This window comes from Propithecus coquereli, unplaced genomic scaffold (assembly GCF_000956105.1).
Source record: "Propithecus coquereli isolate 6110/MARCELLA unplaced genomic scaffold, Pcoq_1.0 Scaffold80, whole genome shotgun sequence".
In the NCBI taxonomy this organism is placed as follows: Eukaryota; Metazoa; Chordata; class Mammalia; order Primates; family Indriidae; genus Propithecus; species Propithecus coquereli.
In genome coordinates, this window is record NW_012154174.1 from 6,407,369 (window position 1) to 6,430,299 (window position 22,931).

A 22,931-nucleotide genomic window follows, 5' to 3' on the forward strand; every position below is an offset into this window, starting at 1 on the left:
AGCTAGGACTCCATAAAATAAAAACGGTAAATTCCTGGTAAGATGACCCTCCTTGGGATAACTTGTTTCCTGGACAACTAGGTCAGGAAGGAATATATAAGACCCGGGTAATGAATTAATAACTGAAAATATAATCTAAAAATAGAAAAATAATCAATTAAAATACTTCTTTTAAAAGAATTATATCTTCTTCAATGTCAATAAATTAAACATATCTGTCTAAAATTGCTATGCAGTTATTTTATACTCAGACTTTAATCTTTCAATATCGAACAATACAGATTTAGATTCAAAATATTTCTTCATAGTTTTCTGTGAGCACATTTACATTCTGTTTTTTGCATTTGATATACTTTGTGAAGATTATACAATGTCCTAAATTTTCCTTCTTTCAGTTAATAATCTGACAGACTGCAATCTGGTAATCAAGAAGCACCCGGTTCCCAGAGGCAGATTTTTATAAGACCAGAAATGACTATTATCATGGGATATCTGGTTGTCATGTTATCTGGATATTTTGAATCAATTCTCCACATGTAGCCTTAACAACTACATTTACACATCCAACATAATATAAACAAGGAGAAAAAAACCACTGATTTTTTAAAAACATTATCCTGTGTATCCTTTTATATATTATTCTGGTTTTAACTGAGGAGGCACAGAAGATTCAAGTTCACATAAAACAATTATTTCTTGGGAAACCTCTAGATACAAACAATAATTTCCATAATAGAAAATAATTTCCATAACACAACAAGAGTAATTTCTACTAGAGGCTCAGGACAGGCTACCTAAAGAATTGTTTTTCTAAATGGAAATATACCTTTCCTGCTCTGTACTGTATAGATCAGAGGCAGAATTTTAGAAAGCTGAAAATCTTTTTAAATAACTCTTCCTTTAGCTTTAATCGCAAATAATTGCCTCTTTTGGTGCTAATGAGCATCAACACCACGAAGTGGAATGTAATTCTGCCGGTTCATTCAGGGTAATGGCTTTGCAAGCTAGTGACACTGCCGAGAGATCTAGTCTCAATTTCCTAGAGTACAATAACTGAGCAGCAGTAAATTTTTCACTTGAGGAAGATTTTCTAACCTATGTAAATATAAATAGAAAACCCATTACCTATTGATAAAAACAATAAAGTAGGTTAAATAAAGTTTTATGTGTTACTGTTTCCTGTAACAGCCATCAGCTCCCTGGATCATGAAAGTAAATAAAGCACTTCACTTACTGAAATCAATGAGAAATCGTCCAAATCCTTGCCTTTGGTGCTGGGGCATGATCATTATGCAGGAGACATTATACTTCTGCTGGCAAAGCTTTTCCTGAGGGAAGGAGAAACAGATCAAGTATGTCAGAGCTCTGCTGAAGTGGGCAATTCCCTGCACCTGCCACTGTCCTTGTAAAACAGTCCACTAAGGTGGGCCAATGGGTAAGGTCAGGCTCCAGCAGAAAAATCCTAGTGTGTTAATCAATCACACTATCAACTAACAACAAACCATCAACTCTGGGCATATCTCTCAATTACATCTTTATTGTGAAAGTCAGTATCATAAAATACGAATAAAGAATCCAAAGAAATATGAACCAAATGAAACGAAATACAGACAGGATGGAAGAAATGCTTTCCTTGCTCAAATAATTTGGGAGATGGAGAAAATAACATCACCCAGCACAGTAAGTTAGGATTTAGCCAGCTACCTTGTCAAATAATAATCTACAACTCTGCAACTGCAATCTGTCTTCTGCCTTTGAGCAAATGCCCCAGTGAAACTAAAATAGTATACACGTGGGTAGACGTGCAAATATATTTTTCCTATGAATAAAAAGTCAAAGTAAAAAGCTAGAGAAATAACTAATCTGCATTTCAAACCAGGAAAACAAAACAAAACAAAACAAAAAAGGCAACAACAAGAAACCCCAAAGCCTCAAAACAAAAGTGAGACCAAAATATTACCAACAGTCTGAAACCAGAAGGAAGATTAGGTAGAATATGGTGAGAAACAGCTCTTACACTTAAAGAAGAATTTGCAATTTTCATGGGATGTGGCATCAGAGCAGCAACATTTTATTCAGAGAACACAGAAGCTGCCAAAACCTACACAGAGAAGATCTGGAAAAGGCTTTTGAGGTTGTGAATGCTCTGGCCAAATATAAACCACAAATAAGATTGACCACAAATGGTACCAACCACATCCAAGGATTACTTCAGAACACCCAGATCTTTAATGAACCTATTTGAAAGAACACAGGAAATGGTTGTGGAAAAACCCTACAAGGCAGAATTAAAGATTTCTTTGTGAAAAAGATGCGCTCCCAACTTTTGCACATTTGTCTACGAAGCCTCTGAAAAATGAAAAAGAAGCAACAATGTGTTTTCCTAAGAAGATGGATTGTCCATCACTGGATGTGCACATCAGTGGCAAATGTTCAAATAATCAGTCTACTGTGCAAAGTTAGACAAATGGGTCACTCTATCTAAAAAGAGATGTACTTGGGTTAAAAGAATTCGTCCTTGATACAATGTCTTTCTTTGTCCAGAACTCTTCTCACCTTTAGGAGTTTTTTTAGAAATCCAATACAGCAGTGACCCTTTTCACCGCCTTAACACATGTTACTACAGCTAAATTCTAATCTATGGATAAAATAACTGCTCCTTCGTTTAGAGCCATCTCTTACGTGCTTGGAAAGTCATATGCATGTAACAATTTGCACTGAATCTTTCTAGGTCATATTGGCCCTTCCCTGGCTATCCCTGAACTGCTATTCTAATAACCTCTAGGATTTACTTTAAGAATAACCCCAAAGGACCAGAGTCTTCCACATTCTAATCAACACATTAGAATATGGTTTAATTTCATCTAGTTTTTTTAACATGGTTATTTTTAAGACTTTGTTTCACTATACTGCCAAAGGATATTAGTATTCTGAAACAGTAAGAAATGACAGCAGCTGCTGCCATACTATAGAAGATAATGTGACAAAATGAGCCAAGTTGAGCTTGTTCTGGGTAAAACGCTGGGCATCCTGGGAGGAAGAGAGGCAGAGATTCAAACTGCAAGAGTCACCACCAACTGTATACATCGTACCACCCAGAGGCCAGCGCAAGACTCAGGAACAGGACAGCACAGCATAAGGAAGGGAGGCACCATCAAGCCCTATGTTTAAACTCATAAACATTTCAAGAAACACCATTTTCTAACAGGAAGGACAATCATGACCACTATCCTTTTTAATTTTTTCCAGAAAAAGATCTTTACAAATCTACATAAAAGTAAGGTGTTTTATAAATTATATAAATAGATTTATTTATTGTTTTATTCTGTGTTAATGCTGTCATCTTCTGAATCTATAATGTACAAATTAATTCTTTTTCATTTTAAAGCTTTACCAAATATGTGGATTAAAACATTGAGGCAGGTTCCCATGAAAGCAGTTATTTATTCTTATTAATATTTTTATGATCTTTGGGTTGATTCTTAAGTTTAGAAGTTTGGGTTGATTCCACAGTTTACAAGTACCTCCACATACAGTCTATCTTTTGATCCTCCATAAAAATGGCACTTCTCTCAAGTATTCCACTTATATTGCTCAAGAGCAGACTCATTAAAATTCATTTATTACCTAATATGAAAAAATATGCCATAAAATAAATAAAATACAGAGTTTGGATAATTTACTTTCTGCCTAGAAGTCTCATAATTATTGTCTCTATTTATATACCATCCTGGTACATTTAACTATTTCCTAGGTGCCTAAGAAAAGTTAAGGTCATTACAGGGTAGACACCTCCAAACCTAGTTTTCCTTTACTGCGTTTGAGTTACTGTTTCTCAGAAGCCTTTGAGCAGAAGAATGCAAGAGAATTGCTCTGAATCAGTGAAAAAGACAAGCCATATCCCCTCGATATGTCAAAGTCTTCCCTATGCTAACAGCTGGAGATACTTAGGCTTTCTAAAGGTGAGATTGTTTTAGAACTTAAAACAACAGCACAGAGAAGAAGAGATGAAAGTATAAAATCAGTCATTATATCAGCTTGACAGCCCAAATGCCAATGTTCTAACTCAATGAGATACTGTTGATCACAGAGGGAAGGCAATAAGGAGAAAGAAGAAGAACCTCTTAAATGCTACATTACACTGAAAGCTTCACGTTGACACCACTTACAGGGAAAAAGCAAATAAACTTAACATTGAGAAAATCAAAGATGCTAAGTGGTCTGCAAGGCAGCAATTATAACGTCACGTGGATGGTGACAGTCAACACAGCACACAGTGCTAAGGTCCTTTACACACTTCCTAGGCACAATGTTTTTGTTTTTGTCTTTTAAAATGAGCTCTGAACAAGAACCTGAGCTTTTCAAAAACGTGTCACTTATTCAAATTATAGTCATAAAAAAGCCCTATTCAAAGAATTGGGCTCTACCAAAAACATTTTGAAAAAGAAAATGAAGGTCATGCTGGCTCTTGTTTTACCTTAGAGAAGTATCCAACCAGATGACAGCCCTTTTCATCATTTTTTGTAAGGACATAAAAAAGGAATGGCTCGACATCATAATACAACGTTTTGTGGTCCAGGAAGAGCTTGGCTAACAAGCAAAGGTTTTGGCAATAAATTTTGCTCATATTCCCATCAACCTAGCAAAAAGAAACAGACAACATTATTTAACATAAAAATACTGCTCAACATAAAATTGTTTCTTCTATATGGTATTTCAAAAAGTATATAGTTTTATTTCCAAATCCTAAATTGAGAGATTAAAACACCTCATTAAATAAATATAGTTAACCAGAAAACAGCTGTCGCTGCCAAATCAGAATTCTACCTTTTCTCTTAAATTAGGGTAAATTTAAGGTAGCTTAAGTTTCTCTTTATGCTACCTAAAGAAGGGCCAAACCACTAGCAAAGGAATAATTTTTACTTGCAATTTATGATGAGTTAAAAATGATCAGTCACGTCCTCTCTTTATTTGAACCAAGTAAATCCGTATTAAAGAAACATAAACAGATCAAAATATTTCTCAAAGAAGTTAAACTTTATGTTGTTCTCAAAAGGGCTTCGCATAAAAATGAAATAAATGAACTGTATTATTCTGATTCCCCAGAAGTGTGGATTAGCAAAGAGGCTTCCATTTTGGTTTTATCCCAAGCATCATTTTAAATATAATTGGAAAAGATAAAATTTCTATGTTGGGAATACTTACAGAGAAAGTGATATGAATTTCAACCTACAATAAGTACCATGATTACAGTCTACTTCTCTTCAAAATAAAAGAATCAAGCTGTGATACTGATGGCTATAGACAGGAGGCTAGGCACAGATGCCAATTTCTTTGATCAAATGTAGTTACTTGTCGAAAACAGAAAACACAGCAGATTCAAGAAGTATGTCCCTAGTACTTTTCTTAGGGGAAATGGATATTTGCTAACCAGAGCTCTTTAACAATGAACTTGACCATTCTCAGGTCTCCTGTGGACCACATGGGTTCTCATATTGCACAAATTATTTTTAGACTTCATATAACTATTTCCCTTGGATGTAACCTAGGTCCCACACATAGCAACATAATCAAATATGGGCAACGGACACAGAGGATACAATTCTCTCTTTAATTAAAGGAAGTTTTTATGTATTTGGGAGTATGGTCCTTTTGGAAATGGTAGTATTTTACAAAAAGGAAAGATGGAGATGTATGTATCTGTGAACCAGAAAAAAAAGAGAGATGACAATGCCAAAGCAAAATTCTCAATCAGTTGTGAAAGGTCCAATATAAAAGGAATAGATGAAGAGAAGATAGGAAAATAGTAATCTATGATTATTCTTCATTTATTTCTAAAGTTACTTAGGAAACTCCTAAATGAAAAGTTCCCCACATGCTGTACTTTTAAGTATTAACTCAGATTCTAGTATAGGGACCTTGGTACTTATCAAATCCAAGTCCTTATTTGTATAAATAAATTTTATAAACCTCCTTCTGATGTTTCCCCTCTCCTCTCTGGAGGTTCCAAAAGCACCTGCCCTGACAGAGCAGACCATTCTTACCAGCCTCACAAGACAGATTCTCTTGGCTCCGAGAAGACTTTCCATGGATTTGTGAAAGTTTCAACCTCAATACTGACTCATGCTGACTTATTTAATAATTACTTAAGGCCAATAACATGTTTTTTTTTCCCTTTGGGAAACAATGAAACAGTGATTTCTATTTTATTTTGCTTAGAAAAAAAGATCCAAGGCATCAAGGAAGGAGCTAATAGGAAGGTTGAACTTGTGACATTAGTGAAGCCTCAACAGAGAACAACTCTGTCATCTCAACTGGTTGGGGCTGGCTGGGCAGCATCCCAATACTAACAACAACAGAAAGGTCAAGCTACATGTATTCAGCTTTCCTTCTAGCCAGGGGTTCTCACTGGAGCTGATTCTGCCACCCAGGGGACATTTGGCTATGTCTAGAGACATTTTTGGTTGTCACAATTCGAGGAGGTGGTTGTGCTACCGGTTGTACTACTGGCATGTAATGGGCAGAGGCCAAGGATGTTGCTAAACATCCTACAATGTACAGCACAGCCCCTACAACAAAGAACTATCCAGCTTGAAATATCAATAGGGCCCAGGTTGAGAAACCACATGCCTAGGCTTTAGTAAGAACTAACATATCACCTAACCTTCCCAGTAAGAATTGCCTTCCTCCTTCAAGCTTGCCAAAACAGCCTGGTACAACCAGGAGGAGGGGCTTTAAAAAATCATAAGACACAGCTGGAGTTTCCTGTGTTCTCTGACCAGTCTTGGGGAAAAACCAGTGGCCCCCTGTCTGAGAGAGGGAGCCTGGTCTATGTGAGAAATCTATAACCTTCCCTTTATTAAACATGATGGCAACACATTGCAGGCCAAAAATAATGAGAGCTGTGGGACAGATAATAAATTTCAGTCTGAACAATTCAGAAAAAGAGAGAATCCTAAAGTAAACTATTTCAGACAAAGAAGATATCATGTCTGCTCTACAAGGAAGGTTTGTTCTGAGCAGCCAGGAATGAAAAACAATGCACACCAAGATGGTCACAGTGCAGAATATGAAGCAGGGTGACAGAAGTGTGCAACTAGAGGGAAGAGCATAAAAGGAGAGAATGAAGAAGCCCTGTAAATAGACAGTAATGTGAAAGAAAGGCCTGGTCTCCTCAAGGTACAACTGACTCAGCTAAACTGGATCCCTGAAACTGACGATAGAAACCTAATGAAACAATGAAACTATATAGAGGCAAAGACCTTCCGCTACTAAATCAATTCTGGAAATACAAAATGTCTTCAAGAAACCCACAATGACAGACATATGGCCACAAGGGGTTCCTGTGAACAGCAGAGTTCTCCAGGGGTGGCCATCCACCCAGATGGGTGGGTGGTGGGGGAGTCCCAACATCTGCTGGGGTCTCACCAAAAGGATTATCCACCCTGCCAAGAACTGGATGAAAACACCGGTGGTTGTGTATTGAGGAGATATGTACAGCTGCTCAATTCCCTGGAAGCGTGAGCACCTGCCAGACATTGGCTGGAGCTGCAGAACAAAGCTAATTTCTCCTGCCAAAGAAAGTTGAATTTAAAAAGAGCGGTGGAGATCATAAATTCACTGGTGAATATATCTGGTGTAGACAGGGATTTGGGGGAAGACAAAAATGTTAATGTGATGAAGTAGATTCTTCGTCAATCTAAATGGTTGCTTATTATGGTTAGATAAACATGCCAAAAACATGGAGCTATTTAAAGGGCAGTTGAATTTCAATGCCAAAATTAAATATACCTTGTACCTTCTAGACACAAATCAGGACATGGTCAACAATTAGGAGTACTAGGTTTCAAAAAGCTGAGTTTTTTATTTATACATCCTTACCTCAAATACTGAAAGGTCTTTCCTTCGGTAAATCTCATTTGCTGGAGGATGAAACCATCCACACTTCTTTGAGTGTCTTAGCAAAATATTTTTACTTTTCATATATTTAAGACAGAATTCACACAGGTAAAGCTTTGGTAATCTGTTAAAGTTTAAAAATCAAAGAATCTATCAGATTGATTATACTGTTTGGGGGGAGAAATTAAATATTGTTCAATTTTCTCTAAGTCATAAAGGGCTATATAATAAGATTTGAAATAGTTTCAAAAAGACAAAAGAAAGAAAAAGGAAAAGAGAGCCAGTAGTAAAGAGAATGTAAGAACAACCTTACGCTATTTTTCAGTATAATCCATAATATGTGCTGCCTTTACTTTGTGAACAAATCATTTCTTTCCTTAAAATAGCCTATGGAAAGAAAGGTCAGACTTGGAAACACCACCCTAAAATTTGACAACAAGGATGCCATCCCGTCAGGTGACCATGCAAAGTTTTCAAACTTAGAACTGAATTTATCATTTTTAAAATTATCTGCATATTTATGAGGCAGCGAAGTCCTAGAACTTAGTTGTTTCTACTTCTGGATGAGGTAACTTTTAAGTTATTATCATAGATTTTTATATGGTCTAAAGCAGTAAATGCAGGGCAGAAAGTGTCAAAAGGCCTAATTTGTTTTCTACCAAATCCACTGTCTCTTTTAGAAATAAATAGCTTTCTCTCCCCTGCTGACTTTTTCCCCCACCTTAAAAATAGGAACACTTTTTATTTGTACCCTTTCCGTGTTTAAATAAGCACTGCTGGTACAATAAATAAGAAAATGTTTAGAAGCACTTGTGAGGTCTTTGGGGTATAAGAAAGGGGAAAAAGGTTTTAGAGAAAGATAACAGAAACAGTTAATTTCAAATCTTGCATTTATGTGCCCATTTTATTCAAAGTTCTCAGAGCACATGACTTATAATTTACCTATACAAATTAAAGATTACTCATTAAAAAAAATTGTTCAAGAACACACAGCCAAGTGGTATAAGCTGGGGAGAGAAACCAAGACTCTTGACTCTTAGTTTACCACTTAACTTCTAGAACACCTTTCTCATTTTGTCCAGTTACATGATTGGCCAGACCACATGGTAAAGAAAAAGATCTATTCTAGAAGAAAATCAAGTTTATATTTACTGAGAACTTTGCAGACTAAAATATTTGAGAAGGTCACTAATGAAGTGTACCCTGATGTAGCTGATGGAAGGAATCTAGTCATAATATACGCATCTGGGGGTATGGGTATATTAGTTCAAGACAATCTCACAGCTAATCTTAGTTCAAGACAAATGAAAACACTGATACCATTATTTTCGCTTCATTTTTAATAAGTTTGTCACAAATGGCTCTAAAAGTAAAGATTTCAGGAAGGCTAGGGACTCCCACCTACTTTATCCCATTTTTCTTTCTTTTGCTAAATTTCTGTAAAAACCTTAAAAATAAAATGCCAGAAATCAGAGAAAAAACAGGCCAAATTAAGAAAATGAAAAAGGCTACTGAGGCTACTGGAGAAGAAACTTTACCAAATATTTTACAATAGCTACATTTTTTTTCCTGATTTGGTTTCATGCAAAACCAACATTCAGCCAATTAATAAAGGAGAGGAAGCTAAATGGCAAAATTTACAATGCCTGTGTGACTAAGGAGCACAAGAATTTACATAGAATAAGAAATAAAAGGTGCTGGCAAAAGCAATAGTTTTAGAAGCACTTAGGTTGACTACCAAAATTTATTTCCTAAAATCATCTAATTTCTGCTTTAGAATAAAGGATCTTCCTCTCTCACATATATGATCTTAAAGTTATATACCTGCCAGGCTTATTCTATTACCTTGCATATTCCTGTGGGTAAGGCGAGGAATACCAGGTTTGGATTTCGTATTTCCCAAATTCTATCACGGAAGGGTACCGGCCACAGTCTTCCACCCCACTTTCACACTCTATTTTCTGTCAGAGAGAAAGAAAAACAATAAAATATAAGTATGAGAAGAGGACATACTTCACTTACATTTTGGTTCTTTCACCAGTGACTGTCAAAACTTAATTAAGACCAGAACACTAATGATTAAGAAAATGAATTTTCATGTTGTTAAAAAAACACTATAAGCCCTTGTGAAATAATAATCACCTTTGTGGAAGAGTCATAGATAACAAACTAATATCCTGAGAAACAATATAACAAAGATGGGAAATTAAGTATGATACAAATAAATACATAGAAATATCTATTGAACTGGATTTAACAATCTGTTGCAATGTATTAAAACCAAGGCTGGGTGCCGTGGCTCACACCTGTAATCTTAGCACTTTGGGAGGCCGAGGTAGGAGGACTACTTGAGGCCAGGAGTTCGAGACCAGCCTAAATGACATGGTGAGCCTGTCTCTACAAAAAAGAGAAAAATTAGCTGGGTGTGGTGGTGCGCACCCGTAGTCCCAGCTACTTGGGAGGCTGAGGCAGGAAGATTGCTTGAGCCCAGGAGTTTGGGGTTACAGTGAGCTATGGTCAGGCCCCTGTTCTTTAACATGGGCAATACAGCAAGACCCTGTCTCAAAACAAACCCAAAAAACTGAGATTATAAAATGACAAGGCTATTATATACTCTTATAGCTCCATGTTCCTCTACTAAGTAGTATCTATCCCAACCGTAACCAATCAATTGTGAACTTTGCAGTTTACTATCTGTCTCCTCTTATTTCTTTTACTCCCATGAAGTAAGCTACATGAGGTTAAGAACTCTGCCTGCTTGATCATTGTGGCAGTTTCTAGTACAGCACCTGACACGGAATAAGAAATATTTCTTGAATAAGAAAGGCAGTGTTACTATTTGGAATGAAAGGGCTTTAGATTTAGCAGTATCTTTCAGATGATGGCCTGTTGTTTGTCATGTTTATACATGAATGCCAGAAGTAGGCAAAAAAAAAAAAAAAAAGATACTATTTAAGAACTTGAAGTCTTAATGATTGGGGGAAATTTGACATTTATCTTAGCCGAAGGAAAACTAATACAAAGCATCCTTATAGGGGCAGAATGAGAAATGGAAATATCCAATAACTCCTAAGGCAGAAACCATCAGAAGTATTTAGCCCAACTGGCTGCTACTAAAAATAAAGCGTAAGAGCCTACAGACAACCCCTCCTCACAAAAAGGAAGTGGGGTGGGGATTCTGATTCTCCCTGACAATACTGGCCATAGAAACTGAATGTAGTCTATTGACACAAAAAAGTCACAATTCATAAAAATTTGTCTTTGAGAAGTCCAATAGCCTCACCTTTCAATGTTTGGGTGGCAATAACTTAAGTAAATATTTTAAGTGGAGCCACTTAAAGAAATTACTGGACAAGGAAATTAAAAGTGACTACAATTGATCATGAAACACAATATTGCTTTCAGCAATGCCAAAGAGTTAAAAATAAGAGACATTTTTCATATGGTTGCCCATCTGTGTTGAAAGAAGCATTGGTAAATTTAAAAGTGATGTTCTTCTTCTTGTTAATGATTTTAAATTATTATTTTCTAGATTTAGGCAAAAACAATCAGAAATCTATTCCTTCACACTTGGAAGCATTTTTTGAAATCTGTCTCCACTAGTGCTACTCTGGTCTATTTTGTGAGATCAACTGATCCCTTACCTACATTTAAGAGTGGAGGCAATTCTACAAAGTCATTGCTTTTGAATGTATAGTTAACAAAAATGACATCATAACAATTAAAGAATCACAAAGGATTTTTTGGGGGGGTCCTCTATAAAAATCAACACAGTAATTTCATATTAATAGTTAGAAGCCACATATTAGACTTGTTACTATAATGTGGTATCCTGGCCTTACCTCCCAAGAAAGTTCCTGGGCCTGCTTAAAAACATCCAAATCCTCTTCAGTAACGACATCCTTGTTTCCAATCACATTTACATCTGTACTTTCTTGTTTGATGCTTATTTTTATTTCAGTATCTGTCATTTAAAACCAGCAGAAAGTGTATTCACTGACTTGAATCATGAGTAACCACCATATATTACCAAAATGGTACCAAATTAACATAGTGGGCAAATAGGGATCTTTTTGTTTGAGCTTTATAAGCTTTTACATCTAAGCACTGCTCGTAGATCCAGCAGTACCCTTTCCCTGTTATACCCAAATTTTTATTTGAATTTATCACTGTCATCTTTTTACAGCTTTAAAAATATATGAGGGAAAGTAAGAGCAATACAACAAAATCATAGTTTTCAACCAAGATTAGAAGTTATATCAATGTCTAGTTATAGCATTCCCATTCTTAAGTTTGGAGATAGTAAATACTACCACTTTGTCCAAATGACACATTTTTGTTTTTTGTTTTATAAAGGGTGTCAAATGTAACGGGCCAATTTGTTCAATGAAATTATGAAATCAGTTTTCTCCCTACGGTGGATACACACACAGACACACTCACATCCAAAAGCACACTTCACAGAGTCACAGATCAGGCTTTGTTGAGAAGACGAAAGCAGGATGAACTTTGTCATGAGAAAGCAATGGAGCAGAGGGCAATGAAGAGCTGGAATACCCCCTGCTGGGAGCACTGACAGCGCACGACCAAATAGCACTGTGGCTGCAGAGGCGGCATGGGAGTGAACATGGCAGAAGCATGACAGTGGCTACTCATGCGGGACCACAAAGCCATAAGCAACGCTATGAAGGCATCTGGGGGTCCTAGTGTTACTACGAATGGAAATAAATAATAAAAGGTGGGAGAGTATTAGTTGGAAAAACAACATTTTGGAGGTTTAGTCAGCATTAGAAAAAGGTCAAAGTTTTACTGCTTCTGTATGAAAGTGAAGTGAGAACAAGAGAAATAGCTAAGACCTATGTGACAAATAGGAATTGACTGGTTTATTTTTTGGGGGGTTGGGGAGAAAGGGACGGGACGCAGGTTTGGTTGGAGCTTTGACCTTTTGCTTACCATCATCCTGATCAGGTTTAATCCTTCCGTCTGTCAAGCTCCCCTTCCCTGGTGAGGGGGTTCCCATCTGAGGGGTCACTTTATATTTTAATCTGCCTAGCATCCTGTGCTTTTTAAGGAAAGTTGTTCGCTTGAAGTGAGCAATTGCTTTAAAAATACGTCCTCTAGCCATCCCCCAGCTCGAGGAGGAGGAGTGAGAAATAAACCTACTTCTAATATCTCTTTTGCCAAAGAAATGGGCTCTAGATTTTGCCGTGGAAGATAATTCGGTTTTACGACGCATACGTTTGGGTGGTGCATAGCTTGGGTGTCCCTTTTTGCGAGACTGGCCCTGAGTGGTATAGATATGAGAAAGCCCATCAAAGAGTGCCTTCAGCTGGCTGTTAGTGGAGAGGCTGCTCAGGGAGGGCACACTGCACTGGCTGGAAGAACTCTGGGGAGAGGGAGAAGAGGTGGACGTGCTGGACTTTTGTGAACTGGGGCTCTGACCAGAGATGGGGGTTGGGGGTGGAAGTGAAGAAGGTGGAGGTTTTAGCTTTTGTGTGGTACCTGTAGCCAACACATGAGAAGTGCATGACTGTTTCTGAGAGACCTTTTTCCTTGGACGATAGTGCTTTGAAAAGTCTATTATTTCACCTCGTGATCTGCGACCATCAGGTGATGGTGTAAAAAACTTAGTAAGGCCATCAATGAGCCCTTTGGTTTTCTTGTTAACTTTAAGTGTAGAGGCAGAAATGTAGGTGGAGGTGGTGGTGATTTTGGTGGTGGCACCAGGCCGAGTGGGGTCTGTAACAGCCAATCTGCTGCTTGAGTCCTTCCCAGATGCAGCATGACCAGATGAAGGTGTGGTACAGACTTTAGTCTTTTGACCCCTACCAGGTGACCCCCTTCCTGTGAATGCATTCATGGATCCTTCATCACTGGTTACAGACCTAGGCAGAAATTTAGAGAATAGTATCAGCATTTAATAGTAGAATTATAAAGGTATCTAAAACAAATTTATAGCAACTAGATGCATTCAATGTGCTTAAACTTAAGAACTGGCTTTTTTGTGTGTGTGCCACCACCCAGGTGTTTCTCTGTCGAAAAAGATAGCAGCAACTACATTTGCATGTCATGGTTCTCCCAGGCCTGAGGGCAATACAAACAAGACAAATTTTGAAAAGACTAAAAGAACACCCAATGCTTTAACTATAATTAAATGAAAATAAGTTGTCCCTTGTGTGGTCACAAGTAGTTATGATTTCCTGAAATGTCTTTTGTAAAGTATTAGAGGAAATAAGTCATATGTGTTATCCAGAAGCAAAAGAATAAGCTTATCTAATCTCTAGTTAAAAGCAATTTTTAACTCAATTTGAAAATTTATATAAATAGAATTTGGGTATGTCTATCAATTTGTACTTTTTCTTAGAAAACAATAAAACATACCCTCTTCCTCTCAGCAGTTTATGCTTAGGATGATAAGATAACCAATAATACTCTCTTAGGAGAGAAGACAATTAACTACAGCATAAAATATTGCTGAAAAAAGGACAACAATAGCAAAAAACTGAAGAAATGATTAAAGGAAAGCTACAGCGGGTCAGACATGACATGGAAAGTCTGGTGAAGAAGCAGCACATTTACCATGGTCATTATCAGACACTGGGCGTCAGGATCTTTATACCCTGGTTCTGACTGATACTTCATGTCATCTGATGCTGGGTTCTGCCCATACTGCCGTGTGGTCAACAGAGACTAGAGGTCACTCCACTAACACAGCTGCTTATATAAACAGCAGCTGACTGCCTTCGCCTTAGCTAGGGCTGGGGAAGCTGGCCATTTTGTAGCAGAATTTTACACAATAGAAAAGCATATGCATGTGAATTATGAAAATGCTTGGGCCCAAGAATGTACTTTCAAAATCATCAATTTAGCTCAGAGTTAATAATGAAGAAATGGAAGCCTAAAAATGATATGATGTTGAATTATATAAACATCTTAATTACAAATAGAAGAGTACATTTTAGTGGTTATCTTGTTACACAAAGATTTAACGAACAAATTTCAGCCGTCAGCTGAAGGGGAGGTTGGTACAGCTACTAGGCTCATCTGAGGTGGCTCAACTGCCAGGAGCTCTGCCTGACGCCACCGATTCAGCCAAATCAGGTTAATGCTGGAGATCTCCAGTGTCACTAAAAGATGCAGTGAGGGTTACCAACAAACAACTCATCCGGGCTATAATGTTTTACATCAGAATGCTGCATTTGGACTGTATCTGGAATCGATTGCCCAGAAAGGATAATATGCTTATAAAGCATGTAAAAGGAAAACTCCCTAGACTGTCTTAAAAATTCCTAAGCTCAAAGGACAATTTTGGACAGACAAAAAGTTAGGATTGGTGCCAGATGCAATTTTCAGCTGTGTCCTTTGTTTAGAAAGTTTATATCCTAATTTGGTTTTTTTAATTGGGCCCTGAGGACACAGTCCCATTTCGAGAACAATGCTTACACAGGATGAATGCAAAAACATAATTTCTACTTCAAATGATACTGATAGGAAAGATTTTATTCATAAATACGTTTCATGTTTGCCTCTCAAAATTAATAAAAAATCCATTTTAAAATGTCTACGGTTAAAGGGTTTTCAGAAAGTTTCACAGAAACCTCTAGAAAGGAGTTTGCATTCTGTTTCTCCTTAGGGAGGTAAAGGTAGAGAAGGATACTCTTCTTCTGAGAGCAGGTAGTATGGTGAACTGCTTCAGATAAAGTTGGGGGAAAAAAGAGTAATAAGCAAGTGAGTAAGATTCTTGGTGTTTGGTCAAGGTGTGTGCAGAGCACATACTCATTTCTAAATGACAACGACCCTTTCACTGAGCCTAGACATGTGACAGTCGACTGGTAGAACCGCTGTAGACACACAAGTCTACTGATTTCATCTGTAAACACCTTAATGCTGACAGTCAAATCTATCCTCCATACAGGTTAAAATATATTCATTTCACCTCTTATCTTTTCTCTACTTTTCCAACTAACTCCTCCTAAATGCTCTACTGGGCTTTATTGGTAATTATATGGCAACAGGAGAGTGGAAATGGTTATCATAGTATATCTACGGGCCACTGCAAGTATATTATTTAAATGTATGGCTACACATGCGTGCACTTGCCAAGTGGTCCTGTCTAACTCTTTGTGGGCAAACAGTAATCTTCAGGTTTCTCAGAAGCTCCCATTTTGTAAAAAGGATCTTAAAAAGCAGTAATACTACATTACCATCAGAAGATAGAAGTATTTTTTTCTAAAGTGTTATCTGGAGTGAGAAATTCACCACAGACATGGACAAATCTTGTTTTAAAATTCCTACGAAAATATTTATACAATTTAAGCTCTTCTAATGCTCAGCCAGTAATAAAGTAGGCTGAACAATTATTTCCAATTCTTATGTTCTGCTTCCATCCTGCTGCTTGAAAAATGTCACTTAGTATCATAGCGACTGACAACAGAAGACCCCAAAATGCCAATGGTAATTAAAAATGTCATTTTCAAAAAATTTCCACAGCTTATGCGGAAAGAAATATTTTTTATCCCTTGAATTTGAAAAAATGATGCTTAAAAAGTCTAATGAAATCTAAGGGCGTTACAATCACCTATATTTTAAAGCATAACATAAAAGATTTCTTTTGATAAGATCTCAACCTACAACAATCGTTGCTTTAATTTATTTTTCGGTCGTCCAATGGGTTTTGCATATCGTCGTTTTATTTGTGCAGCTTTCTCATGAAGTAGTTTTCTTCCCTTTTTCTTTGGTCTGCAGACTTGGCAAATCCACATCCCTGAATTAATATATATATGAGAAAAATATTTTAATGTTTCATTTTAGGAGAATTTATTAAATATAAACTGCTGCTGCAATAAGCTGCCCAAGGATGCTTGTATGCAGAACTTTATTCCAAAAGTGGGTCATTCCCTTTTGTCATTCTCCTCAGGAAGCCATGACTAAAGGTCAATTTCCCCGGAGTCAAGGCGGTGAGAGCAGAGGCTGCCCCTATCTCAGAAACCTTCCATAAAGCTGTTCCCAACGTGTCGCTAAGCCTCTCACCACCACATAAACACACCTGAAAACTCGCCCCTGTCAGATACTACACATCTTTTGATTCGAGGGAGACATTTTCAAGTCAATCAGTTTTTGGAACTTCTAGGAAAAATAAATATTTGTTTTATCATTTCTTTCTGGAAATTTCCAATGCTAAAAAAATTAACAGTATAAAATATCATTTTAAAATTAAAACTTGAAAATTTTAAGTACTGTGGAGCTACAATAATTAAAACTATACATCTAGCATAGGTAAATAGGTTGATGGATGAGAATTAAAAGACCAAAACAACCGAAGCCTATGGAAAAATTTAGCACATCAAAAAGGTCGTATTTCAAATCAGTGGGGAAAGGATGAAACAACTCAGTAAGTGGTGATGGAACAAATAGCTATCTGTCTGGAAGGAAAAGAATTATTTCATATCCTTTATAAAAATAAATTCTAGACAGATGAATATTATAATATGAAAAATAAAATGTTACAAGTACTAGGAAAAATATGTGGATATTTATATAATCTAAGCATGACTGACGTTTAAAACTGAAGCCATAAATAAAGATACATGAATTTGACTACCAAAAAGAGAGAGAGAGAGAGAGAATATGCTTCTGTAAATCGGGAAGAAAAATGGTAAAAACCCAATAGAAAAATGACTAATGGATAAAAAGAGGTATTTTACAAATGACGATATACAAACAGCCAAGAATCAAAGACAAAAAATGTTCAATTTCACTACTTAAAAAATTATCAGACATCTTTTTTCTATTATCAGATTGGTAAAATTTTTTAAAATAACACTGTATTTCAACAATCTAAGATACCCTAGACATAGACTATAAGATGCACCTGATTTCAAAGATGTTAACATGTAAAAACAAAAAGTGTCTTAGACTCAATGAAGTATAGTAATGGGGAGTGTTAGTCATAATACAGAGAAACAGGTATCCCCACATACTGGTGGAAAACTATCTGATACAGTCTTTCATGTAGATAGCTTTTGATCTAGAAATTCTTCCCCTAGGAATTTATTTTAAGGAAATAATTGTGGATGGAAAAAATTGGAAACATTTGTAATATCCACCATAGGGGATTGGCTAAATAAATTATGGCTCATTTACACAAGGGCTTGGAAAATCAAATACCTTCAGGAAGCACCTAGATTTTATAATATATGTGAAGTTGGAAAATAAGACAACATGGAGTAGTGAGATGGTGGTAAACTGGAGCATGCATACCCTACCTAGAGGACTCAAATTTGAAATTTTAAAAATAATGTGCCAACAAAGCTTATCTAAGGCCCACAGTCACGAGGTTTGTAACCCCTGCTCTACACTATGGAGTTCTACACATTCATTAAAAACTATGTTTTAGAGAACATTTAATGATGTAGGAATGCTTCAATTTATTATTAAGAGGAGGAAAAAATAAGGTTACAAAAACATGTACAGAATGTTCTATTTTTCTTTAAAGTGTATGTGGAGGCAGGCAGAGAAGGAATTTCCAATTGATTTTTCTTTTTATTTCTTTTTTGTCTATCTGTATTTTCTAAATCTTCCACAATGTAAATGTATAAGTTTTATAATAAAAAGGCAAAGTTGTTTTTAAATGTTTCACATAATACATTGCAAAATGGGGAAAAGGCTTAACTAGGCTGACTAACACAATAAACACAGAAGAAAATCCACATTCCATCAGACACAGTAAGCTCTAGGATAGGTCAGATGCTCATCAAAATATCAAGTAATGGTCAAGAAAATGGTGATGGCTTCCTGTCATAGGACTTTGGAGTCAACATTATCATCACTGAAAATACAAAATTTCTTACCTCTAAACACTGTACTGAATAATATAGAGAGTGTTCTAAACTCTTGACCTATAAAATCCAAAGTTATTCTAATAAGGGAGTGGTTTGGGGAGAGGGATAGTCTTTTTCATCCCTGGGTCTGAATCAGAGTCTTTATCATATAAATAAAACCCCCAAACTAAATGCTTTCATATTCCCCTCTTCACAACCTGTGCCAAATCCATAGTATAGGGAAGGCGAGGGGGATGAAAAAAATGCTTAGGGAACCTGTATACCTCTGAGCCGTCAGACATCAGGACAAGGCTAACCAGTACGTAATAAAACACATTTTTAATATGGTTTAAAAGTTCACCTTTTGGCATTCTGGAAAGTGGTGGGTCACAGCACTCCATATGGAATCCTCTATCACAGGAGTCACAAAAAAGCATATTATCCTGTAATATAACATATTAGAGACTAATTGAGACTGAAGCCAACTGCAAAAGGCCAAAAATCCTTATGTTACTGGATTAACAATAATATAATGAAGGTGCACCAAGATCCCAGTTGCAGTCTGACATCACGTGTATTTAAAACTTTAAAAAGAAAATAGCAACATTCTATAAAAAAGAAAAATCGTAGCACTGAAAAATTAACAATTTACCTGGAGATGGACTATTAAGAGCCATACTTACTGCATTTTTGCCTTGGATTCTACATGCACTGCATGTCTTGCATTCGATGCACTGCCACCTTAAGGCCTTTACATTTGTTGTTAATTCAGGACAAAATTTCAAACAGGATGGGTGTCCTATGAGAATAAAAAGCAAATTGCTTGATGGGAAGGGTGCCTTACATATTTTTAAAACTCTCCTTCTCTAATATTTAATAGATAGCTGATGGTGTTAGCCAATGAACCTTAGGAACTTGAAAATACAGATCAGAGAATAAGAATTATGGATTTTCCTTTCTGTGTTTTTTCCCCTGCCTTCTTTCCCTGTATGTAACAGAATGACTGTACAAACAAATGTTCTACCTAAGAGCACTTTGGAAATTTATACCTACTCCAATCGCAAGCTGTTGAGAATCTGATGATAACCCATGCTTGGATGGTGTTCTCACTCCTATACCTTCTGTTAAAACTCTTGTGCTTGCCACCTTCATCAACCACCATCTACCCAGAGTGTCCTGGTTTGCTGGACTGTGAGGGGGGCGCCGAAGTTCAAACAATTCCTACTCTGTGCATGATGAAATCATAATACTTAAAACGGGCTGCTTAACAGAATACAACCATGAATACCCCACCCCCAAATCCAATAGTATATAAAGAACACTCCATTGCTGGGATAGACAAGAAATATCCCATTGCCATCTGGCCTCTGGGTCCCTGAGTTTAAATTCTGGAAGTAGGAGAAGAGTGAATTGGAGAGAGAGCTAAGAAGTTGAAAGATCCAGGTCAAATGGAATATGCCAAGAAGTTCACTCTCAGCAGGTTTCCCCCATTCTCCCAAGTGTTGAGCTTTTCCACACTGTTTTGGGCACACTTTTTACCTAGCAGTGCTCCACACACCACGTCTTACTGCTTACTTCAGAGGAAAACTGGAGACCCTGAGGGGCAATGCCATTCAAAGGAGCCAGCCAGGAGCCAATGAGTAATAGATTCCCCCACAAGGTGTGGAGAGTGAGCCTAGGCTCTTTGGAGGGCAGTACGGTTTGAAGTCTAAAGGTCTTTTTATCACATAAACCCAAAGAGATCTCCAAACTTGATTTTATTTTTCTAAATCTGGTCTTTAAATAGTAAGAACATTAGTAAATCCCATGTGAAAGAACTTATAACCAAGCTGCAAAGAAACCTGAGGGGTAATAAAAAAAGCAGATTCTGCAATTTCAAAACTGTTTTATAATTTCCTGACTTTGGCAGGCTCATTGTTTAAATATGTATTTTGGGTTGCTGCCAAAAAGGTCCTCCTCCCTAAAGCTTAACAGGTGCTTCATAAAATTCCACCCACCAGGAGATTTGGCTTTTTGAAGTAAAAACATTCAAAATCAATCATCAATACCGTTAATAAAAGCACACTATTCCTGAGCTAAAAAAAATTTTTTTTTAAACATCTGTATTTAAGATGTCGTGAAAATAAAATGTTGTCACAGGATTACGACCTCAGGCAGGAGAGACATCCAGGGAGATGCATTTAACCTAGACACCATTACTTTACAAGGGCTTCTCTCATCCACATGAATGCAAGGAGTAAGTTTAAATATATAAAAATGGTATCAATCACCTCTTTCTGCTCAGGAACAGCAAACAAAGACAGCTTGCTTGTCAACTTTAAGAAGTATACTCTGAAGGGGGAGGGGAGAGGTCTACTTTGATCAGAATCCCCCTACTTTCGCCCCCTTATATAGTGAGGGGGCTAAAAATTCAACTTTTAAAGAACAGCAATTTAAATTCCACCCTTAAAATGGGTCCCATCAGCTTAAAAGTATACCATTTACTTCTTTTTTCCCCTTTTTTATTGCTTCCTGTAAGTCATACATCACTGGCACATATGACCTCAATTTAATGCACTGAATTTTTCTCTACATTAAAATCTGCTTTTGTACCTTGTAGCTTAATATTCAGTAACTAAGGTAATGCACATATTACAGCTTAATATTTATTCTCACGGATATGAAAGATAGACTTTTTAATAATTATACATTTTGAAAAGTAATGGATTTCAGTCATTTTCAATCAAGAGCAAGGGATATTCTTCCTCTTAATGCTTTCTCTCACTTTAAGCAATATTATATCTCAACTACTACTATTTAAGCTACCCTAACGAATTCCAAAATCTTCAGCCTATCTTTCCTTTAGGCAGTAATCTTATCTCTATTTAGCTCAAGAGAATTGGCCATAGATCCCTTCCAGCTCTAAATTTCTATGATTCTGTAAAGGATACTGAGGGATGAAGAAACATTTCCATTTTATTTTCTTACAGCCAACTTTAAAATAACACAAATGACTATGACTGGGTCTTGATATACTACTACACAAGCTCCAGTAATTAGATAAAGGAACAATGCTACTGATAATGTAATTCCTTACCTCTCATTTAGTCATTCCATAAACTCAACAATTTCCTCCAAAAATTCTTGTTCTCTCTGCTGACACCATTCATGGTGGTTTGTCTTTCCGAAGTTTGTTTTACTAACATGGTTTGTAATTTATCAGATTTGAGAGCCATAATATGTATTCATTCACTCATTCATCCTTACATAAACACATATTAAGTACTTGTTGCTTATAATAGTTTTATCTAGTAAAACCAAAGGAATACTATTTAAAATTAAACAAGTTCCAATGGAACCACATACCAGTAGAAATTATTTTTGGAGGAAGTACTGTGGGAAAAAAGGTGGGGGAGGGCTATAGTAGACAGAATAATAGCTCCAAGATGTCTGTGCCCTAATTCCCATAATCATAACCTCTGAATATATTACTTGACGTGGCAAAAGGAACTTTGCAGATGTGACTAAGGGTACAGACCTTGAGATGGGGAGATTATCCCAGGTCACCTGAGTGGCCTTGATCTAATCACACAAGTCCTTAAAAGCAACCAAACCTTTTCCGGTTTGGTTAGAGAGATGAAATGGGAAGAGGAGGAGAAGAGGTTCACATAATGCGAAGGATTCCATCTGCTGCTGTAGGTGCTGAGGATGGAGGACGGGGCTGCAGGCCAAGGCGGGTGGCCTCTAGAAGCTGAGAGGACCTTCAGCTGACAGCAAGACAATGGGGATCTCAGTCCTACAAACACAAGGAACTGAATTCTGTCAATAACCCAAATGAGCAAGGACATGGATCCCCTCTGCCCAGGGTCTCCAGAGAGGAGCCCAGCCCTGTTGGTACCTTGATAATCTGGTGAGACCCACGTTGGACTTCTGACCTACAATTATAAGATAACAAATGTGTTGTTTTAAACCACTAAATTTGTGGTGATTTACTCCAGCAGCAATGGAAAACTAATAAAGACTCAGACACTGAGCCCTGAGACTGGCTATGTAACTATCCATCTATCCATCTGTCCTTCCCTCAGGAGCATTGGAGATAACAATGAGCAAAAGGAGAGACATGTTTCCCACCCTTTCAGAGCATATAGTCTAGCAGGAAAGACAAACATTAAACAAGAATTAGCGTTAATGCCTGACAGTGGGGTGGCTTAGGGAGAAACCTAGCAGGAGGTT

At 36.9% G+C, this 22,931-nt stretch overlaps 1 protein-coding gene across 1 annotated transcript in view; it reads right to left on the reverse strand.

Moving 5' to 3' along the window:
• Positions 1–22,931, reverse strand: part of KAT6B (K(lysine) acetyltransferase 6B) — a 195,387-nt gene that overhangs the window by 37,686 nt on the left and 134,770 nt on the right. The window contains exons 5-13 of the mRNA XM_012663343.1: positions 19,403–19,518; positions 19,081–19,162; positions 16,531–16,663; positions 12,853–13,784; positions 11,742–11,863; positions 9,745–9,860; positions 7,882–8,023; positions 4,478–4,639; positions 1,235–1,328 (exon numbers count right to left, since the gene is read on the reverse strand). Of these exons, the coding sequence (XP_012518797.1) occupies positions 1,235–1,328; positions 4,478–4,639; positions 7,882–8,023; positions 9,745–9,860; positions 11,742–11,863; positions 12,853–13,784; positions 16,531–16,663; positions 19,081–19,162; positions 19,403–19,518 (1,899 nt within the window). The remainder of the gene's footprint in view (positions 1–1,234; positions 1,329–4,477; positions 4,640–7,881; positions 8,024–9,744; positions 9,861–11,741; positions 11,864–12,852; positions 13,785–16,530; positions 16,664–19,080; positions 19,163–19,402; positions 19,519–22,931) is intronic.